Here is a 13,563-nt window from a genome sequence, read left to right as displayed (position 1 = left end):
TTTACTTTTTCTAAAAGCAAACATAGAAAGGCTTGAACATATCTTAACGTTTCCTTTTTATAAATTTAGTTGGTCTGTCTTGTCACATGAATAGAAACACGCAATTCTATAAATAGAAACTCACAATTCTATAAATAGAAACACGCAATTCAATAAATAGAAAGACGCAATTCTATAAATAGAAACACACAATTCAATAAATAGAAAGACGCAATTCTATAAATAGAAACACACAATTCTATAAATAGTAACATGCAATTCTATAAATAGTAACATGCGATTCTATAAATAAAAGCACTCAATTCTAAAAATAGAAACATGCAATATACGTTGTTGTTGTTGATGTTGATGATGATGATGATGATGATGATGATGATGATGATAGATTATGTATGTATATATATTTATACACACACACACACACCAATAAATATATAATTATGGTCATTTAATGCACAAATCTAAGAAAATTCAGTAATTTAACCTTCAAGGCCAAGGTCATTAAAGAGCCCAAGCAAATTTGGGTTTTTAAAACAACAAGGTCTGGTCCTTAAGAATGTTCTATTACAATATGAAGTTGATTCATTCAATAATAGCAAAGTTACAGTCAGTTACAGCCAAAACAATGAAAATTTCAATAATTTGACCTTCAAAGACAATGCCATTAATGAGTGAAGGTCAAGGTCTGTTGGGTTATTTATAAGAGTTATCCTTGAAGATTATTATGTTCAAGTTTCAAGACAATCCATTCAAAAATAACAAAGTTACAGCCAATAATAGCCAAAAAAATGAAAATTTCAATAATTTGACCTTCAAAGTCAAGGTCATTTATGAGTGAAGGTCAACATCTGTCTGGTTATTTTTAAGGGATATCCTTGAAGATTATTATGTTTAAGTTTGAAGACAATCCATTCAAAAATAACAAAGTTACAGCCATTAACAGCATGAACAAGCAAAATTTGGACTTTTAACCTTGAAGGTCAAGGTCATTTATGGATGAAGGTCAAGGTTAGTGTGGTCTACTGAAAGGTCTTGTCCCAAGGGTTGTTGTGGCCAAGTATGAAGACAATACACCAAGAAATAAAAAAGTTATGATCCAGGTACAAGTTTGCGGACGGCAACAGCAACGCCGACCCGACTATAACAATACCTCTACTTTTTTTTTTTCAAAAAAAAAAAAGTCGAGCTAAAAATTATTAAAGGGCCATAACTCTGACAAAAATCACTAAACCGGAAAATGCTGACAATATGCACAACTAGACTTGCTGTAAAGTTTGGATGAAATTGCATCAGTAGTTTATGAGGAGTAGTCCGGACAAGTTTTGTGACGGACGGACTGACGGACAGACAGACGGACAGACAGACGACGGAGAAGTGATCCCTATATGTGGCCACTACTCTGTAGAGGCGACACAAAAATGCTTTTTGGAACTTACAATATTGATAAATCTTCATTTGAGCATTATATTTATGATATAAAACCATATAAAAATTGAGTTACAGAATCTTTGATTATAGGGCTTTCCCAAAGAAAATTGAAAAAAAAAGATAGTAAAATACATGTATATTGTACTATGTAACATACCTATTCTTTACTATTTGTGATTTTCATTACGTTTGGAAAGTAATAAGCCTTTCAAATATGCCCTATCAATATTTAAGTCATTCAAACATGACTTGATAGATAAAGATCTCTGCCAAACCCCCTGGCAGGAGATTAACAAATGGATAACAGCATAAAATGTTTTGATAAGGAAGTACTCTTTAACAAATAATGTATGAAAATGACTTCCAGCCCAGCATGTAAACAGATCTTTAGGCTAAGCTGGAGGATGTTGGGGCTGCAATCCTGACAAGGTTTTTGACAACGAACAGACAGATGTTCAGACAGATGTTCTAACAAAACAGTACTTATTTGGCAACCCATTGTTCCCTTTTTTGTTCTTTTAAGTCACATAAAGGAAAATTGCCACATAAAAGCTTATAGAATGAATGACATCAAAGGAAAAGTACAGACACCTATTGTTCCTGTAGAAATATCATTATCCTCTTGTTAGTGCGGACAGACAGACAAGGAGAAATGACCCTGTTGCTGCTACTCTGTTGCAGGCAACACAAAAAAACAAGGGGGCCATTGGCCCCAAATTGCTCACCTGAAGACATAAGAGCCAATTTTGACACAAGGGGCAAACTTTGAACAACGTTGATAGAGGATTTATAGATAATAATAAATACCAAATATCTAAGCTCTAAGCCTTGTACCTTCAGAAAAGAAGAAATTTTAAGTTATTACTATAAGTACAAAATGAAAATTTATGGCCCCCCCCCCCCCCCATTTTGACCCCAGGGCTAGAATTTGAACAATCTTGGTAGAAATCCACTACAATATGTTTCATGCCAAATATCTAACCTCTAGCCTTTGCCAATTCAGAGAAGAAGGTTTTTAAGTTTTTACTATGTATAAGGAAAACCTATGACCCGGGGACATGGCTAATTTCAACACTAGCGGCAACACTTGAACAACTTTGGTAGAGGACCTATAGATGACATTATATACATGTACCTATTATCTAAGCTCTAAGCCTTGTTCCTTCAGAGATTAAGATTTTTTAACTTTTTACTATATACATATAAGGAAAACCTATGACAATTGCGACAACATTTGAACAACTTTGGTAGAGCACCTACAGATGATATCATATATACCAAAAATCAAAGCTCTGGGACTAATACTTTCAGACAAGATGATTTTTGCATTTTTGAAAACTCCTTTTCTGGCCCCGTGACCTACTTATGCAACAGACAGAAACCATTTGAACAATTTTGGCAGGGGACCACCCAAGGATTATTCCTACTGTGCAGTCATTGGTTTCTTTAAAGTAATTTGACAACGCATGCAACGGACAGTAGGGGATCACAATAGCTCAACATGAGCATGTTGTTCTCAGATGAGCTAAAACACGAAAAAGCTGCATTCATACTGCAATCAATGTGCATTCGTACATTATAAGTAGAAGACAATAAAGAGAATGTTAGCTAATAAATGTCCAGCAGAGGTAGCGAGAAAAAAGTTGCAAAAACAAAATATGTCTGTTCTATTATTAAAAACTGTTTTCATCAAGCTGATAGTCAACCTTTCACTTACTCATATTCTTAAGTTTAGCAGGTCCGATCTCTTCATCTTGAGGAAATTCCTTCACATCTAAGGGATAATGTTCTTCAATATCGTTCTCTACCACATTTACAGGTGACCCTTTGTGCTTCACTCGACAATGATGAACAACGTTCGACCTTGTTGAGAAAAAAGTGTGACAAAAAAAAAAGAAATGTACCATTTACGTAAAATTTGAAGTTCTTTTGATCACGAGTTCATGTTGACTTGACATTTTTAACAAAGGTGCGAGTATTTTTATAAGTTTTCTTTATTGTGAAAGGTGTGCCAAATAGTGTTTAGGCCTAACAAAAAAGAATGTTTGTTTCCAGTGACATAATAGGGTAGGTAGGTAGGTAGGCATTTTTTTTTTTTTAATATTTTTTTTATATCAAGTGTATGTGAAGGAAATGTGAAAATGCGGCGCAAAGTAGTTATGCAGTGTTAAACAAAAAATGTGGCCTGTTTTCCCTCAAAAAGTTTAGGGTCGGTGGCCAAACTAGAACTGCCACTGTCATGGCATGAATAACCCTGCATACCACTTTGTAGAATCAACAGTGGCCATTAAAATCTCAAGGACAACTCAGGGGGGGGGGGGAGGGAATCACATGACTTTGAAATAGTAATACCCACTGCTGAGCCCCGGTTAGTACCTTATTATGTTAAATTAAGGTGACAAACGTTTCTTAAATCAAAACAATACCTAGTGTATCATATGCGTGGTAATTTTCTTCAAATGACAATACAAAGTGCATTATCCTACGTTTTGTGGTTTTTGAGAACATTGTTTGAATTGTGTGAAAATTGCACATGCAGCGATAGTAGCAATATAATTTGGTACCAAAATAAATGAAAATAAGCTTTCTTTTTGCTCTTAAGACACTAAATCAATCATTTTATTGACATTTGTTTTTGTATAATTCCATATAAAATTCTGTTTGAAAATCTATAGCCTACAATTTGATGTTCTTTGCAAGTGTTTAGTAATTTAAAGGACAGACAGACAGGGATTGCACGCACAGATTGCAATAGCTTACTTTCATAATACATGTATTCATATTCATATAATTTCATAAAAGATTACTTAACTTAAAAAAAAAATAAATGAGACATTGACATTGATACTCAACAATATACGTTCCACATGGCCCTTTTTCACGTTAGACCGGACCCACATCCGTCATCTGTAGAACTTAAGATATATAAAGAAATAACTGTGCAGAAGGAAATATTACAACACTATCATTTACTTTTCAGTATCTGCAATTTGGACCAAAAACGCAAAGGAGAAGACATTTGCCATATCAAATTGATATTTAATGCCATCATAGAAGTGGTATACAAAGTTTTTATTGAATTTATTCTTTTATACACTGGCAGATTTTATAAATATACCCAAGAAGTTTTGTTAAAACCTTATGTATTACTATACACTTATTTTCTTACCATGTGCAAATGTGTTGCGCCGTAAACTTTTACTTTTTGTTTGTGATAGAGTAATTTAATAAGATATTCAGGGCATCCATGGCCGAGTGGTTAAAGTCCCTGATTTTTATACATATGCTTCTCACCGCTATGGATTCTAGTCCCACCAGCATCCTTGAATTCTTTCATCAAACTAGCTAACAAAACGTCGGTGCTTTAACTCAGGTGTTGTGACAGTGACGGTGTGATCTGAAAGCCAGCATCTAGGATTGTTTTATTTTAATAATATGTTTTACTCCACTTGTCTTCACTTTAAAAAGTACAAATATCTTTGTACATTTAATGTAAAATATCGTTTTTCTTTAAAGGCCCATTATACCTTTGAAATGCTATTATTTATATTTAAAAAAAACAACAACTCTGTTTATTGTTGGTATCTTGTTACACTTTCCGAAAACATACTCATTTGCTAGATACTCAAACTATGTCTTGCATCTAAGTTCTGTTGGCAATTTGTATACCTTTAGTAAATAAGTATTTTGTATGGAAGTCAAAATACTACTTTGTTTATATTTCGCTACCTTTACGACAAATCACGCTACCTTTTTCAGTTGTAATAAATACTATGATGCGTTTTATCCATTATTTTAACATTATGAAACACATGTTTGACATTTCTAAAGAATTAAAACAATATGGATTTCTGAGGCACATTGTGCCTTTAATCATAACTTCAATCACTGTATCATTGTTTGTTTTTGTTGTTGTTGTTGTTTGTTTTGTTTTTTTGTTGTTGTTTTTTTTGTAAGAAGTTATTTTGTTCTTGCGAATTCTTTAATATTTTCATAAATTAAGTAACATAGTGACAAAATGTCACAAACACCGCCACATAAAAACATCAGTATTCAGTTTATTAACATCACCATACCAAATAACAAGCAATCATATATTTGTTCATCTTTTTTCTAATTACAGTAAAATGAGGGCCAAGACACACCTGATACTGCAGAGGTCAAAGAACTACTATTGTAGAAGAAAAATAACACTGAGCCGTATGATATCAAATCCCATCAAAAGTTCATTTGAAATATTATAAAAACAACCAACTAAGCATTTGTCCTATGGACAAAAAGTGAAATATTTGATCTTGAATAATTGAAATAAGTATTGTCTATCTCTTTACATATGAATTTTAACTTTCATTTAATGTATGTATGCTATTGGAAAATGTGCGTGAAACTTACGATTTTGTTTTCGTGCGACTTAATATCCAGAAATTGTTCATTTTACTTACTATATACATGTACTTGCAAGAACATTTGTGGGCTACAGACCTTCGAAAATATATTTTATATGGACTTCTACGATAACAGATGTCAATAAAATGATTGAATTGGTGTCTTAAGTGCAGAAAGAAAGCTTATTTTCATTTATTTTGGTACCAAATTATATCGCTTCGTGCGAATTACTATCGCTGCATGTGCAATTTTCACACAATTCAAACAATGTTCTCAAAAACCACAAAACGTAGGATAATGCACTTTGTATTGTCATTTGAAAAAAATTATCGTGCAAATGATACGCTAGGTTTTGTTTTGATTTAAGAAACGTTTGTCACCTTAATTAAACATAATAAGGTACTTACCAGGGCTCAGCAGTCGCCATTTTCTCGTGGGTATTACTATACAAAGTCACGTGTTTTCCCCCGGTGCCAATGGTCATGATCAACCTCCATGCCAAATATGAAGACAGTGGGTCAAAGGTTTCTTAAGTTATTGGGCGAACAAACTTTTTGAAGTCAAGGTCCCTGTGACATTGACCTTTGACCCAGTGACCTGAAAAACAATAGGGGTCATCAACTTATTATGACTAACCTCAATGCCAAATACATGTATGAAGACTTCTGGTCAAAGGAATCTTAAGTTATTGGGCGAACAAGCTTTTTTAGTCTAAGCCCCCGTGACCTTGATCTTTAAGCCCAGTGACCTCAAAATCAATAGGGGTCATCTATTAATCATGCCTTACCTCCATGCCAAATATGAAGACTGTGGGTCAAAGGAATCTTAAGTTAACAGGCTTTTTCTGTCAAAACCCTGTGAACTTGACCTTTGACCTACTGACCTCAAAATCAATAGGGAGTATCTACTTATCATGACCTATCTAAATACCAAATATGAAGACTGTGGGTCAAAGGAATCTTAAGTTATTGGGCGGACAAGCTTTTAAAAGTCAAGGCCCCTGTGACCTTGACCTTTGACCAGGTGACCTAAAAATCAAAAGGGATCATCTACTAATCATGATCAATCTAAATACCAAATATGAAGACTGTGGGTCAAAGGAATCTTAAGTTATTGGGCGAACAAGCTTTTTGAAGTCAAGGCCCCTGTGACATTGACCTTTGACCCAGTGACCTCAAAATCAATAGGGATCATCTACTTATCATGACCAATCTAAATACCAAATATGAAGACTGTGGGTCAAAGGAATCTTAAGTTATTGGGCGGACAAGTTTTTTTAGTCAAGGCCCCTGTGACCTTGACCTTTGACCCAGTGACCTCAAAATCAATAGGGATCATCTACTAATCATGACCAATCTCAATACCAAATATGAAGACTGTGGGTCAAAGAAATCTTAAATAATTGGACGGACAAGCTGATTCCAGTATACGGTATATTCCCTACCTTACAACTTCGTTGTGCGGGTGTATAAAAATAGGGTAGGTAGGGACATCGGAAACAAACAATTTATTTTTAGGCCTTATTGACAAGGGAGAGCATCCGAGAACCTACCATGAAAAGTTTTACAGTTGTGTGTAAAATTATCTTGTGGATGACCGTCAATAGATGTAATGAGATTTTGTAAGGTATCTAATTTTTCTCATAAACTTCTTGAACTTTGATCAGGGCTACCTACATGTGTATATATAATGAATACAGACACATTTATATTGTCGGTGTTCCTTCCCACATTGTAACTTACAAATTAAGAATTGTTACCTGGGTGCAGAAGTAAAATCACAATAGCCACATCTGTACGACTTTTCTTCGTGTCTGTACTTGTGTGTATATATAGTTGCTCGAACCGGAGTTTGAAACGTGCACAGGTTACAACTGTACAAATACACCCCGTTTTCGATACGAATACTGTAGTAGTCGGTCTTCGACGTCTGACATTTAGGCGGTTTAAAAACTCTGTCGTCTGCCTGACAAATAGAGGTATCATTTTCGTCTGTTGATGTAGGATAACTCTCTTCCGAATTAAAATCCTCATCGTCAATAATTTCGCTTCCAGTTCCCATATCGTCTGCTGGTTTAATGTTGACTGCTTTGGTTTTATTCAACGTGCTTGGCGTAGTCATTTTGCATAGCCTCTTTAACTGGCTTATAGTTCGGTCACGTGATTCTTTCGATAACTGAATCACATTCAAATTTTTAGTTTTGTGAAACTTTATACCATGCTGCGTGATTTGATGTGGAAAAGCTGCTTTATAGTCACAAAGTGAACATTTCACGAAGTGAATCTTGTGAATGCCCGATAAATGAACTCGTATTGTATTCTTAGACGTCTTATATTCACAAAATGGACAACAACGACGACCAAATTCGTCAGTGTGGTGATAAACTTCTAATTTGTCATAATATTTAGAATCTTTCACGCGAACTTGCGCTGTTCCGCTGATAGTCTGTGTCCGTATTATGTCAGGTGGTATGTCGTTTGGAAAATCTGACGAATCGATTTCTGTTTCACCACTGGGCTCCAGCAAAGGCGGAGATCTTTCACTCGATAATTCCCTTGAAGTATTTGAGGAACTTTTCTTTAAACTTAGTTTTATTTTTAAACCCGACGGTTTGGAGACATAAGTCGGCGTCTCTTCGTCGGTATCAATTTCAACTTCTTCAAGGTCATCGTCGTCATTGTCATCGTAATATTCATCTTCGACATAACACTTTTTCTGTGTTAATTTTGTGTTTTCCTCTCCACCCGAATACCTCGGGAGTTTTGCAATATTGTTTAAAGATTCATTAACAGAAGCCCGTGTTCGCATGCTTATGTTTGGTTTCAAGTACGGTGGTTTTGAAATAGAAAAAGCACCATCAACTTTAGGTGGCGTTTTTTCAGCTGAAGCCTCACAAGAATTGTCAACAACACTGGGTGATATTGACGGAGATTTAAGGCTTTTTGAATCACTACCAAGTTTTGCACACTTATTAATGACTTTCTCAATTCGGGACACACACGTATATGTAAATGGTTGCTGTTGGTGATGCACGTGTAAATGTCTTTCAATTTCTGAGTCAAGTTCAAACATAGAGGAACAATATTCACACTCGTAGTCCTCTTTACGTTCATTGTGAGTTCTAACAAGGTGCGTGTAGATAGCTTTACGTTTGTCCGTTTTAAATGAGCACGGCGCATGTACGCACATGAAGGACTTATGTTCCCGCTTAGACATCTTCGAAACACTGGTCAAGCTAGGAATCTCAATCTGAAATGAAAATAAATGCTCACTCTGAAATGAAAATAAATGATATCAGCTCAAAAGAACCATAAATTAACATATAAACAATTTAAGCTTAAACAATTAACAGTTTAGATATAAATGTACATGGTATACAAGGTTACGGTTTTAAAAAATATAACTGAAGCGAAATAGAAAACCTAGCTAAACGCCGTTTTCCGGTACTTTCTGTACATAGCTCTGGGGATTTCACCTATAGACTCGGTGTTTTTGGTCTTCTTTTAAAGTGAAATAAAACAGTTATTACTTTGTAAGAAAACAATTAAATATCATTGTATGAATAATTCCAAAAAAAAATACACACGTTTACGCAGAAAATATCTCTTATTAATTATGGAAGATTCCACCATAAGACTGTTTTAATTTAATTGATTTTCATCATAAACATTTTTTTTAATTTGCAATAGATCTTAAAGAAATATTGATAATTTTCAACCACATCAAGTTTTTTTTTCACCTTAAACATCAAATTAATAATAGATAAATAGAAATATTATGTAGTAGTGTTATGTTTACTTCATTTGGTGTAATTCCCCAGAGTTAAATCCGTAACGTACCGGAAAACGGTGTTTAACTAGATTTTCGAAAAGGTCAATTAGAGATACATTTGTACGTCATATATATGTACATTTATATCTAAACTGATAGTAAATTGTTATACATTATGTTTAAGCTTAAATCTTTTATGAGTTAATTCATGGTTCTGCTGAGCCAAGCATACACCTCAGTTAGACTTTACTTCTCAGCCATTCTCAGTAAATCACGACACATATTCAGCACTGAAAAATGAACTTTTCAATACTAAATTCTTTTGCATTTCAAATTTAACAGTATCTTTAGTACGTTTTTTTCCTATAAAAGGTTTTCTAGAACCAAAAATAAATTTCGTCAAGACAATGACTACCTCAGTTTATGCACGTGCCTGTAAAAAAACATTTCACGTAACAGAGGCTTCACCTGAGTGTATCTTTCACAAGAAAATGACTAAAACATTAGTGTTTGTATATTGCACATCGGATGATAGGGCGTAGGAAACACGCTAGATTCCCAGAATATTCGTATTGCAATATTTTCTCATAAACTTAGTCGCGCGCGAAGTTGCAGACGAAGTTTCCAAGCGTTTCACCGACACTTCAACATGAAGGTCATAGAACGCCTTTCCAGACGCCAGAGTTTCACAGTTGGAGAGTATTTTCAGTGCAGGGTATTACTAGACAAAATGATTCTTTAAGACATAACCAATCCAGTATTTCCTCGTCTGCTTGAAATCTTGGAAATATCGGTTGAAGTAAAATATCTCAACATTATCATTTTATAAAGAAGGAGTATTTTAAGCTTTGATGTGATATTTTGTGGTTAAGAATATTTTAAACAATATTTGAGCCGTGTCATGACAAAACCAACATTATGGGTTTGAGACCAGCATGGATCGAGACCAGCCTGAGCATCCGCGCAGTCTGATCAGGATCCATCCTGTTCGCTATCAGTTTCTCTACTTGTAATAGAGTTGGTTAGCGAACAGCATGGATCCTGATCAGACTGCGCGGATGCGCAGGCTGGTCTGGATCCATGCTGGTCGCAAACCCATTATGTTGGTTTTGTCGTGACGTGGCTCATTTAGTTTCTCATATTTGCAAGTATCTATATCGGATCAATAGCAGCTCCATACCAGTCGTCTGTTTAACTTCCTGCAATACAACAACAAAAAGACTTTTACCAGAAAAAAATGCTAAATGACTTTTTAAATACCATCAAACCTTTATGTGATTAAATGATAATTACTTTATTATACTTTAATATATATTATTAATATCAGGTTAAAATACTGCAGTTAAAAAATCAAGGTAAGTCTGAAGTCAGACACTTTGGTGGCAAGCACTTGTGTCCCAAACCTTCATTTTCGCGTTTGAGTTAAAACTACTGAGCCACCATATTGTGAATACAAATTGATTCATATAAATAAATTACATTTGTAAATTTAATACTTTATCACTCCATGTAGAGTTTATGAATTGTAAAAATACAAAGCATATTAAAGAACCATATTTGTTGTTGGTCAGTTTAAATTAATTTTTTGTCTACAATTAAAAACGTTTAAGAGAGTACTAATCAATCTGCACAATTGTATTACTAACAATTGAGTTTGATATACATGAAGGTCTTATCCTGCAGAATTTTATGTCTTGATATGAAGTCAATCCATATATAAATAATAAAGTTATAGCCAGTCACACCAAACAAAAATGAACATTTAATTTATTTGACCTTCAAGGTTAAGGTCATTTATGAATGAAGGTCAAGGTTTGTCTGTATAAGTTGAAGGTTTTACCAAGAATATTGCGGTGTACAAGTTTGAAGATATTACATTCAAAAATAACAAAGTTATAGCCACTTAAAGCAAGAAACAAGTAAAATTTGGACATCTGAAGGTCAATGTCATTTATGAATGAAGGTCAAGTTTAGTCTGATCTTCTTAAAGGTCTTGTCCCAAGGTTTGCTGTGGCCAAGTATGAAGACAATACAATAAGAACTCAAAAAGTTATGATGTCGACATGACTGTAACAATACCTCTATTCTTCGAGATAAAAATGACACAGAGAATCAGAACCTACTGCTTCTAATGTAGTAGGACATAGAACCAAATAACCTAAAAATAAAGAGCATAATTATCATAATGTACATCCGGCCAAAGTTTTCGACACTATCACTTTGAAGATACTCGCGTTACTGTAATACTAGCTTCGCAAACAGGGCCGGGATTCCTCGACAATCTCAATTTTAATTGGTTTAGGGCAGTCAGAACGGCGACAATAAATAGGATTTACGTTGAATGTAGGTACTGAAATGTAGTCGAATATCCGATATGACGTAATCTCAACTTGTTCTGCGGAGCCATTCTTCGTAACACACATTGCCGATGATTTACAGACACACTTCACCTCCCAGACACTCCCAAGACACTTCATCCCTCGCCGATATACCTGGTCCGAAAAGTTTGCAAAGCGACGTTAGCAGTACTTAAACCCCTGTCACACTAGGGCGGCGTTCTCACGGCGTCCAAAGAAAATTCAGAACGCCGAGGTGAGCGCAGAAAGATCGCAAACATCGCCGTAGCATCGCCGCAGCATCGCAGTGGCATCGAATAGAACGCCGACCGACAGCGCGCATTTTGAGCCTGCTCATAACAAACGCCGTCACTCGGCGTTCTGATAAGTACGGAATGCCGTTAGGGCCATCGCCAATGAATGTATTGATCTTAAACGCGATAGTCAATAGTACGATGGTGAAAACGCGAAATCACGAAACTACGATGGTGAAAACGCGAAAGTACGATGATGAAAACGCGATAGTACGATGATGAAAACGCGACAGTACGATACTACGATGATGAAAACGCGATAAACTATCGTGTTTTCACCATCGTACTGTCGCGTTTTCATCATCGTAGTTTCGTGATTTCGCGTTTTCATCATCGTACTGTCGAGTATCGCGTTTCAGATCAAACCATTGATAGGCGATGGCCCTAACGGCAATCCGGAATGCCGTTAGAGCCATCGCCTATGAATGTGTTAATCTGAAACGCGATAGTCGATAGTACGATGGTGAAAGCACGAAATCACGAAACTACGATGGTGAAAACACGATAGTACGATGATGAAAACGCGATAGTACGATGATGAAAACGCGATAGTACGATGATGAAAACACGACAGTACGATGGTGAAAACGCGATAGTACGATGATGAAAACACGACAGTACGATGATGAAAACGCGATAGTACGATGGTGAAAACGCGATAGTACGATGATGAAAACACGACAGTACGATGATGAAAACGCGAAATCACGAAACTACGATGGTGAAAACGCGACAGTAAGATGGTGAAAACACGATAATTTATCGCGTTTTCATCATCGTAGTATCGTACTGTCGCGTTTTCATCATCGAACTATCGCGTTTTCATCATCGTACTTTCGCGTTTTCACCATCGTAGTTTCGTGATTTCGCGTTTTCACCATCGTACTATCGACTATCGCGTTTCAGATCAACACATTCATAGGCAATGGCCCTAACGGCATTCCGTAGATAAGAGCGCAGTGGGATCGCAGTAAGGACGCCGTAGCAACTCAGTAGCATCTCCTACAACGCAACAGGAGCGCCGTGAAAGCGAATGAACACGATGGTTAGCCACGGCGCTTGTACGGAGATTGTGCGTATACGGCGCTTGTACGGAGCTTTATTTTTCTCAAACGCTCTTACTGCGACTTTACAGAACTGTCACGGCGACCATTGCGCTCTCAAGGCGATTCTACTGCGTTCATCTGATATTGCAGAATACAGTACAGTAGAATCCCTACATAAGACCACTCCGGAATTAAGATCACCCCTGTATTAAGACAATCTTTAAAGCACGATATTTTCTGTTATTTATGTTAATGGTAGCTTGGTCCACAGTTAAGACCACA

General features: G+C 35.8%; 1 protein-coding gene across 3 annotated transcripts in view; it reads right to left on the bottom strand.

Annotated features, from left to right (window-relative positions):
- The window catches only part of LOC132724912 (uncharacterized), a 99,532-nt gene that overhangs the window by 68,485 nt on the left and 17,484 nt on the right, over positions 1-13,563 (bottom strand). For all 3 annotated transcript variants that reach the window (XR_009624978.1, XM_060709898.1, XM_060709897.1), the window contains exons 2-3: positions 7,574-9,063; positions 3,146-3,291 (exon numbers count right to left, since the gene is read on the bottom strand). Coding sequence is in view for 2 of the 3 variants with exons in the window: in XM_060709897.1 (XP_060565880.1) it covers positions 3,146-3,291; positions 7,574-9,063 (1,636 nt within the window). In the remaining variant the exon portion in view is untranslated. The remainder of the gene's footprint in view (positions 1-3,145; positions 3,292-7,573; positions 9,064-13,563) is intronic.

Source organism: Ruditapes philippinarum, unplaced genomic scaffold (genome assembly GCF_026571515.1).
Source record: "Ruditapes philippinarum isolate M1 unplaced genomic scaffold, ASM2657151v2 ctg15_1_1_1_1, whole genome shotgun sequence".
NCBI lineage: Eukaryota > Metazoa > Mollusca > Bivalvia > Venerida > Veneridae > Ruditapes > Ruditapes philippinarum.
This window is presented reverse-complemented; position numbering and strand designations above follow the sequence as displayed.